General features: G+C 40.3%; 1 protein-coding gene across 1 annotated transcript in view; it reads left to right on the plus strand.

The window, feature by feature from the left end:
* RIN2 (Ras and Rab interactor 2) overlaps positions 1-25647 on the plus strand; it is a 172535-nt gene that overhangs the window by 134315 nt on the left and 12573 nt on the right. Inside the window, exons 7-8 of the mRNA XM_075862965.1 lie at positions 12066-12157; positions 16692-17783. Of these exons, the coding sequence (XP_075719080.1) occupies positions 12066-12157; positions 16692-17783 (1184 nt within the window). The remainder of the gene's footprint in view (positions 1-12065; positions 12158-16691; positions 17784-25647) is intronic.

The raw sequence follows: 25647 nt of genomic DNA on the forward strand, positions 1-25647 counted from the left end.
GACCCTGACTGAAACAAACGGAAACCAATGGTGACGGATGTGGAGCCAATGGTTTCCGTTTGTCTCAGTTGTGCAAGGGTTCCGTAGTTTTGACAGAAAATTCTGCCACAAAATTCCGTCTGGAATTTTGAGGCAGATTTTGATCTGTCTGCACGCCGTTTGCTGTGTTTTTTGCAGCGTTTTTGGCCCGCGACCATTGAGCGGCGTGGTCAAAAAACGCCGCAAAATACGCTTTCTTTGCCTCCCATTGATGTCAATGGCAGGTCAGAGACGTAAACACCCGAAAATAGAGCATGTCACTTCTTTTTCCCGTGAGACGGTTTTTCCACCCGCGGGAGAAAAACGCCTCTGCCTCCCATTGAAATCAATGGGAGGCATTTTCAGACTTTTTTTGACGCAGTTTCCGCGTCAAAAAATTCAGTGTGAGCTAAGAGTATAACTTGATATGTTTCATTATAAGGTATATTCTACATTTGTAAATCAAAATAACAAGTAGCTCAAATGAGAAGGTCAATTGGGTTGAAAATGGTGGCCATGGTCCGTGGTGATTTGTCACACCACAGCTCCAGTGAAGGATGGATGACATTGCTCTTTCACCTGGTGTCCCTAAAAGTCACTAATCACAGTAGAAGATCCATGCAACTTTTACATGCAACGGCGCTCAGGTCAGTGGGCACCATAGGGAGGAGGGAGGTCATATGTATTTTAACACCTATTAGAGAGCCCTCTTATTCGTCATTAATAAGAGGGCTGAGTAAAAGAAAGAAAAAAAAGCATGAAAATGCCTTTAAGCAATAGAAAATGTTCCAACTTCATGGCAATTGGTTATAGAGCCCCACCTATGTTATTTTTGGACACGTCAGAAGATATCTTGAAAGTGAACTAACTTTCTGAACCTGTTCGGGTACTAATCAGTCTCAACCGGCAGGGATAATACGCTGAGTTCGTACGAAAGGAATCACACCACACAGAGTCTGGTACAAAGCTCCTCACTCAGCATCAGGCGTCACTGCTTTATTAGACACATTTGTTCTATATATCCCCTTTCTCCTGGGGGTGGGTACATGTTATCACACTTTTATAAAAGCACGTATCACTGTAAGCCTCTTGATACTTGTGTCATCCATGGATAGGTTCACCCTTATCTGGTCCTTTAGATATGTCTTCCTAGTTCATAGTTCGTTCATACCAGGAAGTGACTTGTTATTTTATTAGTGCGTAGTCCCTGTTCAGGGGCCATCTTGCCACGTATACTTATCTAATCCTACTATTGCTTCATCACAATTATGTACACAACTCTATAGTCTATATTTTATTAAAGAAAGAAAATTATTATAAACATTAACTTCTGTCCACTCCATCCTTCACAGTCCCCCCTTTTATCATTATTTTCTTCATTTCCTAACCTAAGTGTGTCCGTGCTCTGGGAAAGGGGAGTAAAAGGATTTTTTCACCAGTTTGAGACGAGCCTCCCCTATTAGGAGACCCCCCTTTGTAGCTGGACTTAAAGAGTCGGTGCACACCCTACACTATCTATTCATCTTCAGAACAATAGTCTCGATAAAGGGTGGTTGTTCTCATGGATGGAGTTGGTAAAAGTCCTTCAATTTCTGAAGAAAACATAAAAGTGGGAGTTACTTCAGTTATAGTTTTAGTCATTAATTTCTTCATACATGGTAATACACAACAAGCAATAACTGCGAAAAGCACTAGAAAGATTAAGATTACAATCCCAATTTGGGCCAGAATTTTCTGCCATCCGGTTAACCATGAGAAATACTGATCCCATGGGTCTGTGAAACCTCAATTTCGTTTTAATTCCTCGGATAAAGAAACAATCTGTTTGATTGCCATGGTTACTTTGCCGTTTGGTCCTGTGTTATCTGGAATAAAAGTACGACAGGTAGTACCTATCATGGCACAAACGCCTCCTTTTTCTGCTAGTATCATATCAAGGGCCATACGGTTCTGGAAAGTCATAGTAGATGTGGGTCCTAACTGGTCAGCTAGACCTTGTAAAGCGTCCCTAGTATAGTTAACAAACCGTTGCTGGTTGTAATAGATATAATTTATCCAATCTACATTTTTGTTAGCTGTGATCATAGGGATTAATGATTCAAATCAAGCTGCTACCTGATCCCGGGCCTTGAATTCATCTGGGACCCCCCTTGGGACTCCTATAGCATCTATATACACATGGGGGTCAAAACTTCCTTTCAGATCTCTTTTTTCCCCTTGTAAATATGTGACTATTTTGAGAGATGGTCTCTTGGGTTTCTAACTGTATACCATTCAATACTCCTAAATATCTCTTAAAATTGTTATCAAGAATACAAAATATCTCCTATTTCTTATTTGGCTATTATTCATACATAATATCATCCCATCAGTTTCTTTTATTACAATCGTAGAGTTGAGCCTCTCCTTGTTGCATCTTTCATAAGTCTTATTTATCATTTCGTTTCTATTTTTACTGGTTGTATATTTCTGTCGATACTGTAAATCTGGTTCATAACAACAAAACCACAGCCCCGGCGTCTCTTCTTGTATGCTAATGTTGGCTGTTTTGTCTATGTGAAGGTACACAGTCCCTCCATGTGGTCCTTTTTTCCAAGTCCCTTCGGTTGTAGTCACATTTGTAGTATAACACGGGGCATTGGCCTTACATGTGTAGTTACCCTCCTTTCTATCCACTGTGGCATTCGCCCACCCTGTCCTGAACTGTTCCAGTGATTCTGTACTGATTACGTGTACAGGAGTAGCAGTTCTGCCTTTTTGTATAAGAGCACACGCAACAACCGCCGCAACAACCGCAAAGATCTTCATTCTTCTGGCTGAAGAACCTTTTTACAATGACTGGCGTGAATCCAGCTTGCCTTTCCTTCGAGCTTCACTGAGGTGCTTGTAACGAGTAGGACTTGAAAAGGACCATCAAATCTTGGGTCTAGACTTTTCCTCACGTGTCTTTTAACAACGACCCAATCTGCTGGTTCTAGCTTATACGTCAACTGAATCAGGACCTGGAATGGAAGCAAATACTTGTGCATGCACCTTGGTCAATTGTTTGTCAAGCGTTGATACATAATCTGTTAGTCTACCATACTGCATTTGGAGCACCTGTGGAAAATAACATCCTAATCTGGGAGCCGACCCAAATAAGATCTCATATGGGCTGAGACCTGTTCTTTTTGTGGGCGTGTATCTTACTGAGAACAAGGCTAATGGTAGACACTCGGTCCATGGTTTCCCGTTTTCTACCATTGCTTTTTGGATTTTCAATTTGAGAGTCCCATTTAGTCTCTCAACCTTCCCACTGCTCTGTGGATGGTATGGTGTATGTAGGGCTTGACTTATGCCTAGAGCTGACAACACATGGTTCATGATTTCACCCGTAAAATGAGTTCCTCTGTCGCTCTCGATCACCTCTGGAACTCCATATCTGCACACCACCTCGTTGATCAGTTTCTTTGCTGTGGCTACGGCTGTAGCTTTGGTTACTGGAAAAGCTTCTGGCCATCCTGAAAAGAGATCAATACAAACAAGCACATACTCCTAGGTACCAACTTTGGGTAGTTGAATATAGTCTATCTGCAGTCTCTGGAACGGATATATAGGTCTGGGTGTGTGCTTCTGTGGTACTTTTACAGTTCTTCCAATATTATGTGTTGCACAGATCATGCATCCTTGTGTAAAACTGCTGGCCATCACACTAAACCCTGGAGCATACCACACCTTGTTTACCAAGTCCATCATTGCCGTTTTTGACTGGTGTGTCTCTCCATGTGTTATTTGGGCCATCATTGGGAACATTGTCTTAGGCAGGCACAGTTTATTCTGGCATTGCCAGAGGCCATCTTTTCGTAGCGTTGCTCCTTGGGCCGTCCACTTGTCTTTTTCTTCTTTTGTTGCTTGTCCTTGAAGTTTTTGCCGTAGTTCCGGGCTTACAGCTGGTCTTGTTTCCTCTGGATCTTTTATCTGACATACGGCTGCTAACACGGGTAGCTTCTGTGCTGCTTGCTTTTGCGGCTTGGTCTGCCAAAGCATTTCCTTTTGTCTCTGGTGAACTCACCTTAGTGTGAGCTTTTAATGTTTACTACTGTTAATTGAGAGTCAGTGTATATATTTGCTGTCTTTCCTTCTGCATGTTGGCATGCTGCTGCCAGGGCCTTAAGCTCCACTTCTTGTGCTGAGCGGGACGCTGGTAAGGAGGCTGCTTCTAGGACTACATCTTCGGTGGTTACTGCATATCCTGTAAGAAAAGATCCTTCTACAAAATACCTTGAACCATCCACAAAGAGTATTTAGGTCTGGGTTTTGGAGTGGGGTATCTTTCACATGTGCGAACACCACTGTTTCCTGGGCCATAAGGGCCATACAATCATGTTCATCAGTTTCAGGCAAAAAATTGTGACCATACTTTACCTACGTCTTCTCCCCCTTGCTCCAAAGGCAGTAAGGTAGCTGCGTTCAATGTAGTACAGCGGTGTAAAGTAACCTGCTCAGGGAGAAGAAGCGCACAGGTTAATCTCAAATGTCTTGCAGTGGACAAATGCTTAGGTTGTACTTGAGTTAGAATAGCAGTAATATATATATCATGTGGTGGAAATGCCAGGACCAAATCTGAGGCCTTGTTTAACATTGAATTTACAGCAATGATAGCTCTCACACATGATGGGGAACCTCGGGCCACAGGGTCTAGTCTAGCTGAATAATATACTATCGGGCTCTGCTGTGGTCCATGACTTTGTGTGAGAACCGCAGTGTCATGTCCATTTTGTTCAGTACAGTACAAAGTATATGCTTGCGTAGAGGTACTCCATGGATTGGTGTCACAAGCCGCTACCAAACACAACTCCTCCTCATTCAGCTGATAATCCAGAATACTTTGAGAATCTCACTTTTATCAGGTTCTGCAAATACTTGATTAATACAAAAACAAATAAAAATAAAACATTCCCAAAAACTTTACATCAAATTAACAATGTCCAGACAAGTTTTGTTTTGCCTTCTCCCTCATCTAAATCCATAAAGACTCGTGTGAGTGATGTCACCTCGCCTCCTGTGTAACTTTGCTGGAGGGGGATGGTCTCTTACACATAAACCAAAATTGTACCTGATCAGTTCCTTCACCCTTCCCCCCTTTGTGGACTCTGCGAGAGTGATGTAGCAGAGTTCACAACTACATCTCAACATAACACTAATTTAACCCCTTGTAATGTACAACAGCCTGAAACAAAAATGACTTTTTCCTGACAAACATTTGATCTTTACAATGACATAACTCATGTGTGAAATCAAAAACAAAACAATTGTAGTTAGTTATTCAATAAAACAGAAAATATTATCTCTGATCACATTAATTACTGCAAACCAATAAACAGTATATAAAAATAGGGAACGGTGGGGGGCACATACATTTTCAAAACCCCGTGTCTCACAGTATCTGTAGTTTAATACATCTGAATTAACATCAAAACACATGAAATCTGATCACATCATAACACATAAATATCGTAACTTTTATAACCAACAGCGCTTGCGCAAAAGAGAAGAAATGTATTTAGGTTTGTAGACATTACTGATATATATATATCTCAGCAGTGCATATTGAGATCCCTCTGTCTCATCAGCCCTGCAGACTGCACCCAGTCAGCCCCCCTCCTCCTCCTCTCAAACACAGCACACTTTAGGGGGGAGGGAGGTCACAAACTCGCAGCTTCTCACAATCTTAACACTTTCAATGCCGGCAAAACAACATACGTATCTGCAATCATTTATCACACCATTGTACAGGAATTATCTACGTTAATGTTTAACCGTACAATCTGACGGCCACCATCTCTATATTATGATGACGTGTTGTTTCATCAGTGAACTAAAACTGGAACTTCTGTAAATAGAAAAAACACTACAAATGACAAAATTAACAAGGTGATTATTTCATACTGATTTGGTTGGGCCGGGCGTGGCCACATCCTACGGAGGGGGCTTATAAAATCCACCTTCTTGTGTGAGTACCGGATATAACGGAACAACAGGTTTAGGTGTACCAAGATGGCCTCCTGGGGCGGGGAGTGGTGCCGAAGGCGTGGCATATATGGGAGGATCGGGGCGTGGAAAGTGACATGATACACAATATTCAGCTTGGGGCGGGTTCTGTTAACCACAACTGGGACACTCCCACGAAGTTAGAATTCCACCGTCGCCATTATAGGGCGGTGGCTGGACACGTACTTTGTAATACACATATCTGATGATTTTACCCTTTCTGTCTCGTATTTCTTGCTCAGTAAACTTGTCTTTAGTTATGGCTATGGCTGTTCTTTGCCAAGCTAATGCTTCATCTAACTTTCCTTCGTCACTTAATCTTCCCTTGTTTTCCCTAAGAGCTGCAGCCCATTCTTCCATCTATAAATATGCCACATATGTGCATAACTTTCTTACTATTTTCTACATTCTTCTTGCCTGTCTCTTTTTTTTTTTTTTTTAAACACATTAAACATACTGTTCTATATTTAACACCGTCCTGAGAATGAAACCTTATTCTCGATGTTTCTGAACACAAAACACAATTTTTTTTTTATATTTTTTTTTTTTTTTTTTTTTTAAACACAATTATAACTGACTGTCTGTCTCTGTCGTCTTAATGGTATCAAACTATACCCTGCGACCAATTAAATTAAATTATTACACTTACACCTGTCGTCTTAATGGTATCAACCTATACCCTGCGACCAATTAAATTATTACACTTACACCTGTCGTCTTAATGGTATCAACCTATACCCTGCGACCAATTAAATTATTACACTTACACCTGTCGTCTTAATGGTATCAACCTATACCCTGCGACCAATTAAATTATTACACTTACACTTATCACCTATGCCGGCGAGACGCGACTATCTATACTATGATTCTTGGAACCACACAGCGGGTTAACTCTCTGTCGCTGAGAGTGTGGCCGGGATCGACTCCAAATACCTCGGTATCTTATCACCTGCTCACTCTCCCACACGGATAAGAGCCAATATTCATAAACATGAACTTAACCTTACCGTGTTTTATTTGAAGCTGATCAGACTTCCTGGGAGCGTGGCTGGTGATTCGATGTTGAGGCGTCTGGGGGTCGTCGATCACGGACACGGCTTATCCCTCGAGTGTAGCCCCACGTTGGGCGCCAAAATGTTCGGGTACTAATCAGTCTCAACCGGCAGGGATAATACGCTGAGTTCGTACGAAAGGAATCACACCACACAGAGTCTGGTACAAAGCTCCTCACTCAGCATCAGGCGTCACTGCTTTATTAGACACATTTGTTCTATATATCCCCTTTCTCCTGGGGGTGGGTACATGTTATCACACTTTTATAAAAGCACGTATCACTGTAAGCCTCTTGATACTTGTGTCATCCATGGATAGGTTCACCCTTATCTGGTCCTTTAGATATGTCTTCCTAGTTCATAGTTCGTTCATACCAGGAAGTGACTTGTTATTTTATTAGTGCGTAGTCCCTGTTCAGGGGCCATCTTGCCACGTATACTTATCTAATCCTACTATTGCTTCATCACAATTATGTACACAACTCTATAGTCTATATTTTATTAAAGAAAGAAAATTATTATAAACATTAACTTCTGTCCACTCCATCCTTCACAAACCAAGTTTTTAAAACATTTCTTGGTTGAAATAATGTTCGATAAATACTTTCATTTCTCATCTTGTGCTTATTTTATGCTGTATGGTGCTCCATCAGTGCATTATAGATCCTCAGATGGCCGTTACACATAACTAAGCTATACTGGCGTATAAGCTATGATGTAACTTTGAAGAGTCAGAAAAGTAAATGTAGTAAAGTATTTGCGAATCACATGTAAAAAGTTCACTCACAAGAACATGTTAATATGAAACAACTAGGTTGGAGTATTTCATGACTCTCCTCTTATCATGACTTTCTTATCTTTTAGATTTATTGACTGTTTTTTGGGATGCTTGCCCAATTCTCCATTCAAGATCTGATGTACCTGTTATTGTTCATTGTTACCATTTTTATTTGCTGTGATAAAAATCTGTGGTTTATGCTGTAAAGTAAAAGCCTTATTATGATCTGGGATCTGCTGTTTAGGAATGACTGGGACAAGCACATGTGGTCAGTTGGATGAGGATAATGCTTGTCTGGGCTGTAGACCAAGGAAAAATGTAATTATATCAGCTCCTATGAAAGGAAGCGACATGGGGTCGGCTGCACCCGATGCTCCAATGTATTCATTAGGCAGAGATGGCCAATGATGGGTTTGTGCCATCAGTAGTCGAAATGTGATCTAATTTTCCACCTCACCAGGGACTTTTCCCTCACCCAGGAAGCAAGGGCACAGTTTTTAGCAGTCGGAACAATGAATCACATTATAAACTCATTGCACCTTGTATATGAAACATTTTTTTTTAGCGGAAGTTGGAAATACAACCATATTATATTTGGAAAATATAGAAAATCTTAAATGCTATGTTAACCTTTAGAAACATGAAAAAAGAAGCAACTTTGTAAATAGTCTTAATTAAAAATGTGGTTGTCTACAGAACTTATATAGGCCTTTATGTTTCCATGGTAAAAGACAACAAAGAAACTATGTAGTCTGATCCTGCAGTCACATTGCCCATCTTTTTCCCTACTACTTGCTTACCTACTAAATATATGTTGGAATGCAATATGACTGCAGGATCAGACTATGTATGGTTTGTTTGTTGTCTGTTAAGATGGAACATATATTATTTTATAGTAACTGTTTAATGTTAGAACATTTTTACTGTAGATTGTTTGCATAGTTGCTCCTTTTTTTCTTCCACTTTAGATGCATTGGAACAAAAAGAAAATGGTGTACATAGCCTTTAAGCATTGTAAGCGCCTTTGGCCAATCCAGTTGCAGCTGACGTTAATTTCAATTGTACCTGAACATTCCTAAATTAAAAGAAAAAAATGTAGGTTTTTCTTGATACTTTTTTTTATTAGTACTATGCTGTTCTTAGTGACAGAAAAAAAGTGACTCATAAAAGTAATTGTCACTTTTCAAGCTCAAGCAACTGACCTAACCATATAAGCTATCTTTAAAAAATATATCTACTATATTTAGTGACTACTATAATACTTCCCCTATAAAGAAGGTGAGGGATCTGAACAAGTGGAAGAATCTTCATACTTGACTAGAGATGCTCTAAAAGTTGACTGCCCCTTGACAACCCATAGGCTGGGTTCACACGAGCATGTTATGTCCGTAATGGACGGAACGTATTTCGGCCGCAAGTCCCGGACCGAACATAGTGCAGGGAGCCGGGCTCCTAGCATCATAGTTATGTACGATGCTAGGAGTCCCTGCCTCTCTGCAGGACAACTGTCCCGTACTGTAAACATGATTACAGTACGGGACAGTAGTTCCACAGAGAGGCAGGGACTCCTAGCGCCGTACATAACTATGATGCTAGGAGCCCGGCTCCCTTCAGTGTGTTCGGTCCGGGACTTGCGGCCGAAATACGTTCCGTCCTTTACGGGCGTAACATGCTCGTGTGAACCCAGTCTAAAGCAGATTTCTGCTCTGAAGGACTGCAGGGCTCTCATTGGCAACAGGAAGCATCCCATTATGTGATTTGTTTTCCCTTGTTAGAAGTATACATAGACATGCAGTTCTGCAGCTAATAGCAAAGCATACTTACATACTTAGCAGCAAGACTCTATATTCATCTTCTGTCAAGGAAGGACATTGGTTAGTTTAAAGCAGATCTGTCATTAGACTATGCCTCCCTATTTAAGGTCAGCATAGTGTGAAGACATGTCCGCTCTCCTATTAGCCCAAACGGCACCACAAACCTATTGTGCCATTTAGTTAATATGAGCTAACAAAGAATACAGCAGACTCTTGTTTTGAGTCCGCTGTATTCATAAGGACCTCTCCCCATACTATTCAGCTCTTACATAGTCAGGTAGCTGTTGTTGGCCCCTAATTTTCTGGGTTGTTTTCTATTTTCTATGTGGGAGGTCTTATTGCGTGGCTATTAAAAATATCAAACTGGTATTAAAATATAATAATAATAATCCACCTGGCTCCTGGAGTGGTATAGCTGGTTCCTAATGTCTGCAGTAATTTGCATATCAATAAATTGAGGTGTCATCTTAAAGAGATATTCCTAACTTAAACATTTATGGCATATCCATGGGATATGCCATAAACATCTGATAGATAGTTCTGGGACCCGCACCTATGTCCAGAACAGAGGTCACTTGACCCACATCCTACCTGGTGAAGCGGTCGCCGGCTTGCCGCATCCAGGGGGAGAATGAATGGAGAGGTGGACGCTCATGTGCATGGCTATCTACAATTGTTTCTATGGGAGTTACAGAAACAGCCTTGCAAGCCAGGATGAGGGTTGGATGACCCCCTGTTCTGGAGATAGGTGCGGGTCCCAAAGATGTTTAAGTTGGAAAAATCCCTTTAAAGGTGTTGTTTTATGAAGACAACCACTTGTCTAAAGACAGCCACCCCAGCATTCAGCTGATATGGGTCGGGCTCCTAGTAGGGAATCTGGACAGGGGTTGTCTTGATAAGATGGTGGGGAGCGCTGATTGGTACATATTTTACATTTGATCGCTTGCACACTTATGATTCCACTGAGCTGAACTTAGATCCCCCTAGAGTTGTAAGGTGGTCTATGTTTGTAGAACCACAAAGTGGGGGGGGGGGGGTGTTTGGCTAAAATACAGCTGTATTACGGCCCATCTGAAAGAGACCTAATGATCTCTATAGGGCACCCAATACCTATAGACACCACTTCAGTTAAGGGAAATCTGACACAACTTTTGTTTGGTTTAATAAAGATGTTTAGATTGACCTGATATTTTTATCTAACTATAAATTATGCATAAATCGTCATTTAAAGGGCTGCAAATATCAAACCAGTGTTTATCTACTACATCATACTAAATATTGCCTGATTGTGATAGACTATAATACTGAACAGCACAATTCCACTATGTGATCAGGTTGCCTGGCAAGTAAAACTGACCTCAGAAGCTCTTCATTCATTCATTCAGGCTTGTTTGAAGCTCTTGGACTGTTTCCAGGCGGCTCTATACAATGAAGTTTTTGGACTGCACAACCTAAGTAACCTCAAATAAACTTTTCATTTCATGCTGTGTTTAGACAGGGCTTAATACTATAGGAATAAAAAGTATTTTGGAGTTGGTTGCATGCAGTGCTCTGTCTTCCTTGACCTCTCAGGAAATTACATCATGCAACCATGAAAGCTCTACTGATATTCATGAGTGTAAAAAAATCGAAGGATAAAGAGCATAAACCTATTATTGCACACCATAATTTAGTGTATAGAACTTACTCTACTAAGCTGTATAATAAATTTGAAATATCTCATATGTGTGTCCTTGAATAAACCTGTCTAAGGCCTCATGCACACGACCGTTCCCGTAATCACAGCACGGCTGGCCGCCGACGTCCGCGGGCCGCATTTTCGGGCCATACTTCCATACAAAGTATGTGAGCACGGCCTGTAAAAAAAATGAAAAGTAGGACATGCTCACGGACACCTATCCGTAGCGATACGGAAAGGTGTCCGCGACCAATAGAACCGGGCGGGTCTGTAATTGCGGACCGTATTACGGTTCGCAATTATGGAGACTGTTTACGGTCATGTGCATGGGGCCTAATGTACTGTACTGTCCTTTTTCTATTACTGAGGGGCACAAGTCCGCTTTATTACTGTGCTACATAAACCATGACAAAATCTGTATGTAAATAAATCCTGATTATTTTTTTTTCTGCATTTTTGTGAAAAACCTGATAAGTAAAGTGTCCTTTCATCGGCCTATCCACATTGAGTATAGTTATGCCCATGTTATGTTGGAATGTGCTCCGGCTGTTAAGTTACAACAACCTAAATAACTATAATCCTCCGGGTAGGAAAGTAAAGAAAAATGTCACCTTGTGGGATTCCAAGAAATTGCTTTAAAAAAAGAACAAATGACAGTAAAAATACTAAATTAAATTTATCTCTACCAACAGGGATGTCCTTCCATTCACCTTGAGGTTGCCTCATGTCATTGCCACAGCCAAGTCTGATGCTGAACTTGAAGATATTTCTCAACTGGGGATTGGTAAGTAGAATAATCGCTAAATATGCACCACCAATAAAAAGTCTATATTGTACTTCCACATGATTGTGAACTCAGACGTAAGATGAAGAACATAGTGTAGGACATTTAGGATAACCAATGTGCAGATCAAGCTTGCTCGGTTACTCCTTTCATGAATGGGGAGATCCGCATACATGCGTGGCCACTGCTCCGTTTAGTTTGTGACTATATGCGGCTATCTAGTCTAGTGCAATCGGGGTGGGACCCCCACCTGTTAAATGTTTAAGGCATATCTTGTGCATAAATATCTGAGGTGGTAATATCCCTTTAAGGGGGGTTTCACATGTGCTGTTTTAATACAGTTTTTATTCAAGTCAATGCCAGGTGTGGATCCTAAAGGGAAGGAAATATGTAGGAAAGATTCTACTTCTCTTTTTTTTTTTTTTTATCCACTCCTGGTTGTGGGTTGAAAAAAACGGCATAAAAAACTGTATCAAAATGGTACTTGTGAAAGTCTATGAGCAAAAAACAAAATAAAGATCAAGTTTGAGGAAAAACTAAAATAATGCACTTGTTGTAACTACAGAGATTCAAACATGTGCTCCGTCTCCAAATCTCCCATATTCAGTACAGAAATCTCGCTGTGCGCTCCTCTTATAATGAATAGCAAGCAGCATTGCGGCAGATGCTCCTTACTGAATTTGGGAGTAGATATGGAAGCATTGTTTCATCAGTTTCGGCAAATCACTGGTCCAATATTATAGGAGAGAATAGAGTTGCCTATTATTCTCTTTAATTCACCAAACGTGAATCCCAAGCTTGGTATATTGGTTCACCCAATGCATCACTATTATGAAGCCTAGAAGACAGCACATTTCTGAATTTGTGTAGTGTATGCACAATGTGACGCACGGACAGCGATGGTCTAAGCTGCGTTATATATCGGGACTGAAGCAAAAATTATAATCTTGTTAAGTGCCGCATTTATAGATGAGCTAGTTTGCGGGTCAAACTTTGCTTTCCTATTATGAACCCATTTCCACTATTTAAGACCATAGAGGGTAAAAGAAGGATTTGTCTTTAACCCCACGTTTTTCCATTTTCATTTTTTTTCTCTCCATTTTCCAGGAATTATAACTTTTTTATTCTTCCATCGATATAACCCTATGAGTGCTTGTTTTATTTTTTAATGTATTATAAAATGTACTGAAGAACTGTTAAAACATTTTTTGGAGAAAAAAAATAGCTATTCCACCATTTTTTTTTTGGGGGGTTCTGATCTTACAGCGTTCACCGTACGGTAAAATTGATTGCTTGTACAATACTCTGCAATACTTATGTATTGCAGTGTTTTGTCCTCTGGCAGGGCTCAATAGTAGTACTAAGATAGCAGACCTGGGTGCCTTCACTAGGCTCCCGGCTGCAACGACAACCCATTGGCACTCTTCACACTGCTACGGGGACCCCATGTCTAATGGCTTAGATGACCCGGTCACTATTGCCACTGCATCTAAGTGATTAAACAGCCAGGATCGGAGTTATATACAGCTAACACTCACTGCGGAGACATCCACAAAACGTGGGGATAAGCCCCCATTGTTTTAGGCGTGCACCAATGAAAAGTACTAATACGGACAATTTTAAGACGAGCATAATACGAGTGCACTATTAGTCCATATCATATTATACGTGCAAATCTCAGCTGCACCATGGGTCTAATGAGCCGAACTAAAAGCATTGTAAGGATCAGACACTGTCTGAATGTGATATATTGCTACATAATGTCCATATATCACTATTAGACAGTTCAAATGATTTTTCTGTCTTTTATTTTGTTTTTATTTCTTATTTGTGCTTTTGATTAGTGCAGAAAATGTTTTTTTGTTGTTTTTTTTATGATTATGGGGAATATTGCCAAAAAATGCTAGGAGTACATGCTCACACAGCAGATTTATTGCAGAAATTTCTATAACTGGCCTCCTTATTTAAATGGGGCATGCAGAAAATCATGCATGTTCTACGAGTTAACCCCTATTGAATGGATAGAATGATTTTTTTTCAGTTGCAGAAATCCCTGCGATGAATCTGCCATATGTGAATATACGACTGCTCTGACTCGGGTGTAGGTAACTTGCCGAATGAGATCTAGATGCGGGTTTCAATTCGTTTTATTCAATAAACGCATCAATAGGGGTCAATCTTTATTGACCGAGTTTGACACAAGCAGCAATCTGAATGGTTGCTATAAACAATCGCTCCACTTTTTCCTTGCACTCGTTTTCATACATTTCCCTCCATGTATTAGGGATTCCTGCCATACAGCTTTCAGTTTCCATACTTGTTATGGGATTTTGATTCAGCTCTTTTCTGAAATTGATAGAAAAGATATCCATATTGAAGCTAACAAAAACGTACAAAAAGCAGATTTTCTGTCCACCCACTTGGCCTGCGTATGATAAACATTTGAGCGCACTCGTCTTTCGTGCTCTTCGAGATCAGTCTCGGGTCTCCTACAAGTAGGACAGACATATGTTACATTTCTTCGCAGAGTTTCCTGTTACTCATTGCCATAATCTGTAAAAGCACACATCATGTCTTTTTTCTGACCACGCACTCTGCTGGTTTTGCAATCCACACGCATGCAGCTGTGTGTTTACAGGCACAGAGAGAGGAAAAAAAGCCGAGCAGCTGATGATCTGGGCTGAGGCTGGAAAATAAAGGATCTTTCAGCTTTTTCTTTTGCCTTGCCTGCCCTTTTTGCAAAACGATCTACTATTCCCTGCAAGAACAATACGCGTGTCCTGAAATGTTACTCATGAAAGCCTTTCTTAAGCTTGGTCATAAATAACTCTACAATATTTATTTATATTATATCAAGCAATGTAATATACAGGAGGATGTGGATCTGATCATTTATCAACTCTGCTTGCTTTTTAAGAGTTCATGCCTATGCGCATATTAAATCCCTGTATAACTGTAATACAGAGGCATACAGATTTTTTTCTTTAGGATTCCATATGAATCCGACTGAATTAAAATTGTGGCACGCTCCATTAAAGGCTTTTAAGGGAGAATATCCCCAGATTGCGGTACAGAGGCACCAATATTTGGCGGCAAACAAAGTGCCTAAGGATCTGTAATACATGTGCCGCTGTGCCAGCACTGCCATGTACATGGATTCTTACTATACTAGAGTGCTAAAATATTTTTTCAATACAACCTACAGCACCATATAGAACAGTTTAAGCCCTGTCCACATGTACCGCTGTTTTTTTTGCCAGTAAAGCATATATACGGTATACTGCAAGATGCTTTGTTTTGCATTGTAATAAATGGTTTTAGAATCAAAAATTAATTAAAATCGGCTTAAATTCCTTTAATCCTATTGGGTAATATAAATGTATCAAAAAGGCTTTAACAGTTCTCTAGTTAGTTGGTTAGCGAAACAATCTAAAAAACAGGAGCTGAGCACGTCACAGGGAAATAAGTAAACACAGGATGATAACAGGGAGTAATAGCTGCCATGGCAAACCAGGTATAGTTGTGCTGAGGCACAACAAAAGAACATGGAACAAGCTGGTCGCTGCAGTCTAGGAGATCTTACAGGAGGTTCGCATACAGTAGAAGAAAGCAGATGTCCAGGGAGGAAAACCAGAGTTGCGTGATCAGTCCCAGAAGCAGAGACACGAGGTCCAATGAATTTATGTATGAATAACACTGGGTAGCGTCAGTCAGGTTTTTCTACTTGAAAGTCTGCTGTTTGTTGGTAGAAATTTTTTTCTGTTTTTTTTTTTGTTTTTTTTTTTAAAGGGAATTTCCCATGTAGGTCGGTAAAAAAAATATTTAAGATTTTTGCAGTAGTGATTTTCATAGCAGTAGGAATGTGTGAGACAATGTAAGATTTTGGGGCATGATGTCACGCAACTTCTTGTGCCTCTAAATATTGTATAGGTAAAGTCACTTTGTGGCACGGACGTAACAGGAATTAGAGCCTGGCTGTTCTAGCTTAAAAAGTGTTAATAATAGAGGAAGAATATAAAACGATAAAGAAAAAATATATAACTAGCATAGAAAAGTTACTTGTTCTGAATGATAATAAAAAGGTAACATGGAAAAAAAAACAAAAAACAACAACATATGTTACTGAATATGAAATCTATAGGATTTAGATTCTATATGTCTACAAAATGTGTATTTTAAAATATTACTATCATTTTCACAACTAACCAAAAGACAGATCCTGATACTCCACAATATGGTTTTTTGTTTCAGGGACAATACAATGACTTCTATTTCCCATCTCTGTAATGTGAGTTTGTAGTGTAAAGTCAGTATCCTAACTGAATAATCCACTATAAGTAGCATATACAGACATAGACTTGTGCCACCCGGATGATGTATACCCTTGTGGCTTGTGGTGGTGTAGTAGATCCCTTTAGATTAACCTCTTTAGTTATGCTTAGGTGAAACTTGTAAAAGTTCTACTAATATTAGCAACATATTTGTATCCGTCTGTTCACACGATGAATATTTTGTGTTTTTTTTTTCTTTTAAGACTTTTGGAAGTCTTCTGTAAACATCAGACCAAAATATCCTCCACCTTCTCCAAAGCCTCTCCCCCAAGGCAGCGTCAAGAGGCAGTCACATCATCTACCTCTTATAAATGGAGTGCATTCTCTCCGCACCAGAACGCCCTCAGAACTGGAATGTAGCCAGACCAACGGAGCTCTGTGTTTCATTAATCCTCTATTCTTAAAAGTACACAGCCAGGACTCCGGGGGAAGCTTGAAGAGGGACAGCACAAGAACCCAAGAAGCAAATGGCATAGAGAGGACGAAATCACCACCTCCCAGGCCCCCTCCCCCTTCTATTAACAGTCATCGCACAAACCTTCAGCTGTCCAGAGCTGTACCGTCAGAGCCAAGCATGCCAGAAACACTTATTAATAATAGGAACTTGGACTCTCCTAAAATTGCTGCCCCTATCCCCCCTCCTCGCTTGAAGAAACAGGCTACACTTAACAGGTGGCAAAGCAACGACAAGACCCCATCACTTAATGGTTCTTGTAGATCTTCTTTTGACTCTCAGCCTGAAGAATCTCCACCCCAGAAAACAATTCAGAACATGAATGTAAGTCAGAACAGTAATTCACCTGTACAAGGTACATTACGCATGCAGCGTCTGAGTGATCTGAGCATCTCAACGTCATCATCAGACTCCTTTGAGTTCGACCGCATGGTGCCCGCCTTTTATGAAGGAGACAGTTTGGAGTATTGTGAAGAAGAGAGCGATCAGGAGAGCATGGCACCACCAGTGAAGTCCAGAAAAAAAAGGGCTACGTCTTTGGGATTCTCCAAAATAGTGAAAACCCACCTGCGTAAAATGAGCGGGGTGTTCAGCTCCTTGGTAACTCCAGAGAAGAAGATGGTTAAGAAAATAGCAGCCATGTCTCGGGACAAGTGTACTTATTTTGGGTGCTTGGTACAGGATTACATCAGTTTTCTGCAGGAGAATAAGGACTGCCACGTCTCCAGTACAGATATGTTGCACACCATCCGACAATTCATGACACAGGTCAAGAATTACTTGGCACAGAGTTCGGAACTGGACCCTCCTATTGAATCCCTGATTCCAGAAGATCAAATAGGTGAGAAAAGTTTCCGTTATTTCATGATATAACCTATTGCTTGTATTGCACAACAGTTACAGACCGTATAATGTCCATGGTCTGGTACAGATTACTAACTCCTGCTATTTCTTCATATATCTTGGGACTATGGCTCATTGATCAATATTAGATATCCAGCTATTATATAGTTAATTTAACGAACACTTCACACAGCATATAGCATAGATTATTTGTCCTAAATTCCATGTACACCCTATGAAATACCTCATCATAGAACAGCGTTGTAAACACAGGCTCTGCCCAGATGTTTTTGTTTATCCATTAAAGGCACGGCGTAAGTAATCCGAAATTCAGATGGGGGAAAAAAATCATAGAGGATACAGTAACAAAAACCACTTGCAGCGTGTCCTAATACATCTGTCTTGGGAGTTTGATGACTGGTTTATTTGTTGTGTAACGTAGTGTCAGTGTTATCATTGATATAATATTTCACATATATGCAAGATCCTGCACTAGACAATGAAATTTGGTACGATTTATATTAGTGTTTGTATAACGCACTTAAGTTCTGTTAATATTATGTATAGTCTGTGTTTATTTTTTGGCGTTAAAATGTGCTTTAGCAGTCAAGAGGTTAATGCATGCCAGGATCGGCACCCCTTGCTACGCTTAGGAATTTCTTCTGCCTAGCCCGTCCCCTTTTTCCTTGGATCCTGCCAGGAAGGTATCATGCCAAGCTACTCATTTCTTTGAATCCGGCTTTTCAAGTGGAAATTAAAACGAAGAAAAAAAAATTCCCAGGCTTGGCACAAGCGATCTTAATTAAATTACTTTCTGCTAGTCTTCGCTTGTCTGCATTAACCCTTTCTATGCAGGACACAGGGCCTCTGCAAAACACTTTCTATGTCAGAAAAATATATGACCGTGTCATTGGAAGACGATTGTAGGGTACTGATGAATAGTGGGCATTCTTCGGCCGCAGTAATAGAAAGTATCAAGCACCAGCTAGTCCTAAAAGGGATTACTTCCCCTATTGCATTAATAGGATTGGCAGATCTCATGTCAGATTATCTATTTGTACTACATACTTAGACCATCAGTGATTATAGGATGGATGCCAAGCAACTTTCCTAGACTTGTCAGATAAAGACCTTCAGTAAGTTAGCATTGGTGTCCACCTTAGATTTACTGTGTTATCTTGCTGTATATGGAGGTGCAAATTCATTTTATGAGAAAGGAACAATCCATAAAGCAGTCAACCCTTACAATGAAGAGTTGTATTCTATGTCGGGGTGTATTGCTAAACATGAGCTAACATTTCAGTGAACATAAGCTGAAAGGGGTGATGGGTTTGCCCTTGAATTTTTGTTTTTACGAACAATATAACTTGTATAATAAAGCTGTAAGATCAAATGCAAACTTTTATATCTAGATTAGGTATTTGGGCAAGTTTGTCTCTCTGACATGTGGTGCTGCATGTAGTTATTTTCCATATACTTCTATAACTTTTGTTAGTTGCAGTAGGATTCCCATAGGTAAGCATTTTACAATCTTTGGCTTCAAAAGCAGGTAGGCCAACCCAACATTTTACTTATTTGCATGGGCAAAATTGAAAGTTCCAGTCTTGCTGGAGCGACTCTGGCAGTAGGGATACACTGGGCAGTGTCTCTTGGGGAGCCTCAACCTTAGGCCTCAGTCACGCAGCTGATTCATGTTGCATGGGTCGCGAATACGGTGCCTATTGTTTGCTATAGGCCCATAGCGTATCTCTAATATTATACAGAATCTGTTAGAAAAAAATCATTGTGCCATTTTCCATCATGTCCATTTCCTTATGGATGCCCCATATGGTGGCACATGGAGTGCTATGACTCTGCAATATTGAACCATAGAGACTCCATGTGCCACTATACAGGATCTGTGCAAGATGGAATATGATCAGATATGATATAGAGAAGCTACATGCAATCATTTGGTTTGTAAAGGTTTTCTTGGGTAAACCATTGATAATATATTAGGAAATTGCATCTTATGTACTTACCTACTATAGGACAAATCCCTCCCTGTACAAAAGAGAGAATAGCTTTCAAACTATTTTTTTAGCAATAATTATAATTTTTTTTTAATGCAAAGTAAAAATAACTCAACAACTCAATAAAAAATAAAAAAGACGGCGGTCATAATGGTGTTTGGTTCCATGAAAACAGACCCCTTTTTTATGCCACGCTCCAACATCCACTGTGCAAGTGAGCTGCTTGGCTGATAGAGAAGACCAGACTCCCTATGGCACTGTCTACACAATACAGGCACGTTGTCAATGTAGAGGAAATGGGCTATCATGATGGACCTCAGCCCATCAGCCTTATCTTCTGTCCAACCAAAGAATACGGCCATTGTAAGTGCCATATTGTATCAATGACACCAGTTAGATCAGGTGCAGGTGAATTGGTTTGCTCCATGGCTGCATATCAGCTGAATCTCTTTGACTTGTAAAAGGGGTGTTTCAAGTAATAATTATATATTAGGAGATTGCTGTATTAAATTTAATTAAAAGAGGTTATCCGGTTCTTTTAAATTGATGGCCTATCCTTAGGATAGGCTATCATTATTGGATTGGTGGGGGTCCAATTTGCGTCACCCCTGTCGATCAGCTGTTTAAAGGACCCTACAGCGCTTCAGTGTGCGCTGCGTCTCCTTCATTGTTTACCACGCGTAACTCAGTACTTTTAGTAGCGGCTGTGCCTGGTACTGCGGCACTCTGCAGCTCAGTGCCATTCAATGGGACTGAGCTGCAATATCAGGCATAGACGCTACTAAAAGTACAGAGCAGTTCCTGGTAAACAATGACAGGTGAGAGTGCTGAGAGTTATTGTTATTACTGACATCAATCCCTTTAAATTTAAAGTGATCACATAATAACCTTTGAGGCGGAAGGAAATGTAATATTCTGTCAACCAGAGTACAAATGGCTGTATTCCTTACAACAGTACTCTGTCCATGTGATGATAACAGAGGTTGTTACATTGTGCTGCAACATCATGTGTTTGTATAAAGATTGCATTTTTCACAGTATACATGTGATCCATATGATCAAAAGTGGATTACATGTATCCCATGACATCTTAATGTATCCCTGGCATCAATAAAATGACCAAGCGGTCTTTACATAGTGCCAGAACTTGTACCTGTGACAGTACTCATATGCGCCCCATGTTTCATGAAGCCATTGTCAACACAACATATGTGATTTGAGCCAATCCTCAACTGATATGTTGCCTTATTCCTCTCTCACAAGTCCTAGAAACCAGACCGGTTTTAATGCCTGCAGGCCGCTAAGCGTGGGAAGTGCCTTATTTGTAGATTGACATCATCCTACGCTAAAACTTACACAACGCTTGTATTATGTAGACGATGAGGATTGTATTGCTACTAATGTTTAATTATACAATAGTATTTCTATTTCCTCTGAAAAGATTCACTGGTGGTGCATTCTCTTCTCTACGGTAAATGTATGGTGTTTGGGCACTTCTCTGTTAGGCCTCATGTCACGGCCGTAGTTGTGTGTACGGTCTGTGATTACAGCACCGACGGCCAGTCACCCAGACCGCAAATCTGGACCGTATAATGACATGTCCTATTTTTTGCGGTTCGGGCTCCGAGCAATACACGGACCATGGAAACCACAGTCGGGTGCATTGGCCCATAGGTTAACATGTGTTTTATACTATCCGCAATCGCGGACAGTATACGGCCACAAATACATGGTAGAGCACATGAGGCCTTAGAATCCCATATAAGGCACATTATAAAGGAACATAACAGGCCTCATACAATGCTTGGATGTCAGAAGTATCTCTCAGGGCCCCCCCCCCCCACCCCGCTGGTGAATATTTGTTGGCAGCTGCAGATATTATGTAGATGATTGACACCAGGGATGTCCTAGCATTACTAGCCCTTATGAGCATCAGAACCATATGACTGGTGTTACCAGGTGGACATGGGCACTCCTGCGCCAGGATCATATAGTAGGCACTTAGCACCACTGACACCACTTTCAGGCTAGACATCAGTACGATGTCACTGGCACTCAGGTTTTTACAGACTGAGGATTTCTCTTTGGTTGTCTCTTTTTAGTGTTTAACTCCTATAACCTTTATTTGGTTTTGGTTGAATACTTTGATTTATTAGTATATGACATGGCACAGCACTACCTCTAAAACTTCAATGCGGTTTTCAAGATTAAAAAAAAATAAGGTTGTGGTTGCATCATCTCATATAAACCAATATTAAGTGTAGCCATGAATGAAATCAAATGTTTGTTTTTCTGCGCAGACCTTCTACACATCATCTCTGTGTCTGGATAACAAAGCTGCATTGCTCAATCACCCAGACAGAAACTTGTGACTAATACTTGAAACTTAATGTGGTTTTGGCATCACAACAGTTTAATGGGAAGCCATTGTACTAGTCAGCATTGCCGGACTTGGACTCAACTGACATGACCACATAATAACCTGTAGTTACTATCGATAATCTGAGACTAATCCGCTGCCTTTCTTAGATATAGCAGGTTCATTGTAGTGAATGAAGTAATCCTCTATTCCAGCTGGGAACATCGCACGCTACAAATTCTAGTTCTTCTGTTGTGAGGGTGACATCAAGAAAGCGGTATCGGAGATCTTTATTAGGACTCGATCACTGGTTATACTGCTTATGACCAGTAGTGCTGCTTCTCAGTATAGTTTAGCTCTATAAAAAGTAACTTTTTCTTATAATGGCCGTAAAAAACCTTGTCACATACTCCAAAAGTCAAGCAGCAGGAAAAATCAGATTTGCCATAGCAAGCTGTGCACGAATTCCACTTGTGAAGAATGTCCATGATAAAATGTTCACACTAATGTCATGGCTTCCATTCATATCAGTGTCATGACATCTATGGCAGATTGATCTTTGAATGGATCAAAAATGAATCCTGAAGGATCTCATTGACTTATGTAGGGGTCTGTCAGGTTTTCGTTCTGGTTCTGGTATGTCTGACATAAAGAATAGCGCTGCAGATTGCGCTATTCTTGGTGTCAAACTACCAGGACCCTTGTTGGAAAGAGCATAATGCAAATATAGACAGAACCTTACCAACAATTTTGAGGTTGTTGGTTGAAAGTCCTCTTGAAAGGCCATCTGTGACCAGGCAGAGCCCTCATTGTTAGGGCATCTAAAAGGTGCCCTTCCAAAGTAAACACTGGGGGTGCATCTGCAACCAGTGTTGTATACAAATAAGCTCTACTGAGCCCACTTAGGCTGTGTTCACAACACGTTTGAACACTACGTTTGGCATACGCGATGGGAAAGCTCCCGATGCATAAGCTGAACGTATTTATAGGGCCCAATTGACACTATTGGTGATGTATGCCTCTACAGTGGCATATGTCGGGAAGAATAACCGATGTATACCTCTTATGGATGTGAAGATCAGTGGCACACACTGTGGTAATTACAGAAATCTAAGAAAGGCATCTGATTGACTGAATAAGAGCTCATTTGCAAATAATGCAAAGAGATTAAACAGGCCCCTTATTGGTGGATCTGGGGGTCACTTGGTAGAGGCAAATGTATCAATGAAGTTTACCTTGGTAGGGCTCACGACGGAGGGTCTGACTAATGATATATAGTCTTTAAACCCACTCACTCTGCAATATTGGGTTTTAATATCTACTGTGAGATTATAGGGTGTAGGGCTGGCCTGAGACGAAAATACATTGCTTTGCTTGTAGTTCCGTTATATTCTATAATGTAAAAAATTGATGTCCTGTTTAAAGCAGACAGGTCAGAGATATTTGTAGATTGGTCAGAGATATTTGTAGACGCTATAGACACCTGTCTTGCTTTAATATATTGTTTCACTAAGGAGAATTTCACTCTCTCATGTTTTATTGTAAAATTGGACACCGGTATTAATACTTTTCGGGGGGGGGGGGTATATTTATGTCAGCACCCAGGGTCTCTGTAGTCTGCCTTGTCTTGTGCATTGTAATCTGATCCTGGGCTGGAACCTCTTCAGAATAAATAAATCACAATGTTCATCCTTATTTATGAAGTTGTAAGACAAAAGTGAAAAGACTGCTTACAGTGGATTTATACTCCGTGTATTTAATGCTAATGCTGCTCTATAAAGGATCTCAGTGTTCGGTGACATCATTGTTATTCTGTTGCTGTGTAAGATATTGTAATTCCTCTTTGTGTATAATATCGAGAGATGGAACGCCAGCTGAGTAGGCCTCAGGCCTGAATGTCACATGATAAATCTACATGTCATTTTATCAAAGGACAGACACATTATAAATATTAAAACACGCTAATATTCAGAAGCCCATTCACCTACTGCGTCTAAGATGTGTCATAACGGTTTGTCTTTACTATAGAGCTAATCTAATATCTCATAATAGTTCTGCCGTTTTCTTGACATATTCTACTAAGGGCTTGTTTACACGAGCGTGTTATTCGTCCGTGCGACACGCGTGATTTTCACGCGTGTCGTACGGACCTATAATAGTCTATGGGGCCGTGCAGACAGTCTGTGAATTTTGTGCAACGTGAGTCTGTTGCAAAAAACTCACGACATGTTCTATATTTGTGCGTTGTTCGCGCATCACGCACCCATTGAAGTCAATGGGTGCGTGAAAACCACGCATGTCACATGGAAGCACTTCCGTGCGAACAGCGTTATTCGCGCAACAGCAGTGAAAAGGATGAATGAAAACAGAAAAGCACCACGTGCTTTTCTGTTTACAAACATCCAAACGGAGTGTCATAGTGATGGCGGCTGCGCGAAAATCACGCAGCCGCGCATGATATGGTGATGATACACGGAGCTGTTAACTACCTTTTGCGCACGCAAAACGCCGCGTTTTTTGCGTGCGCAAAACGCACACGCTCGTGTAAACGAGGCCTTAGGAAGAGTCTCTATTTTATAATACATACATTTCATTAAAGTACAAAGCAAATTTGTTGCAATTCATTGTTTGTAATTTTGTTTTTGTTTTTTTGCGCAGTAAACCAGGCATAAACTGCATAATGAATGGGGCCATAGACTTCTATTTTGACCTTCTCTTCTAGACATTTATCAAATTTGTCTAGCAGGAAAACTGGCCGTGTTGCAAATAGCAACAAATCAGAGCTCAGATGTCATTTCTTATGCTACTCTGGAAAAATGAAAACTGCACTGTGATTGGTTGATATGGGTTACCAGGCCAGCATTTCTGTTAGCTAATTTTCATAAACAAGGCCTATATATTTTTATTTTTTTAATCAAACACGTTTGTTTCAAAAGCTACAGTTCCCTTGCACATATGGTATGGAAAATCGAATATACCTTATTTATTCAAAGAAAATGGAGAATCCCTTTAATTCAAGGGCTATTAAAGAGTGTTCACACTATGGCAACATAGTTAGAATCCTTTGCTCAATGCCGGCACAATGATCAATCTTCTTGCTTTCACTATATAAATTACCTGGATTCCCGGTGTGCATAGGGCGGCTCATGATGACATCAGCACATAGTGATGTCATAAATCGCCAGTCATTTGTATAAAGGAATAGCCCCTCTAGTAGATCTTGTCACTATATGCTATGTAGTGGGTTACAAAACATTGGGCTATAAGCCATTTTTAACAACTCAAAGTGAATTTTTTACATTTAAGATTTAGCAGAACAATCAATTTCATGCCAAACTGCAGTGTGTAAATCGGACACGCATTTCTTAGGCTGACTCATTAGTCCTACAAATTGATCAGATACAGTCATTTATCTCCAGCAGTTCTTGGGAAATCAGTAATGTCCACATTGATGCTGTGGATTTTTGGTATATTAATTGCTGACATGCTTC

This window comes from Rhinoderma darwinii, chromosome 4, assembly GCF_050947455.1.
Source record: "Rhinoderma darwinii isolate aRhiDar2 chromosome 4, aRhiDar2.hap1, whole genome shotgun sequence".
NCBI classification, from domain to species: Eukaryota; Metazoa; Chordata; class Amphibia; order Anura; family Rhinodermatidae; genus Rhinoderma; species Rhinoderma darwinii.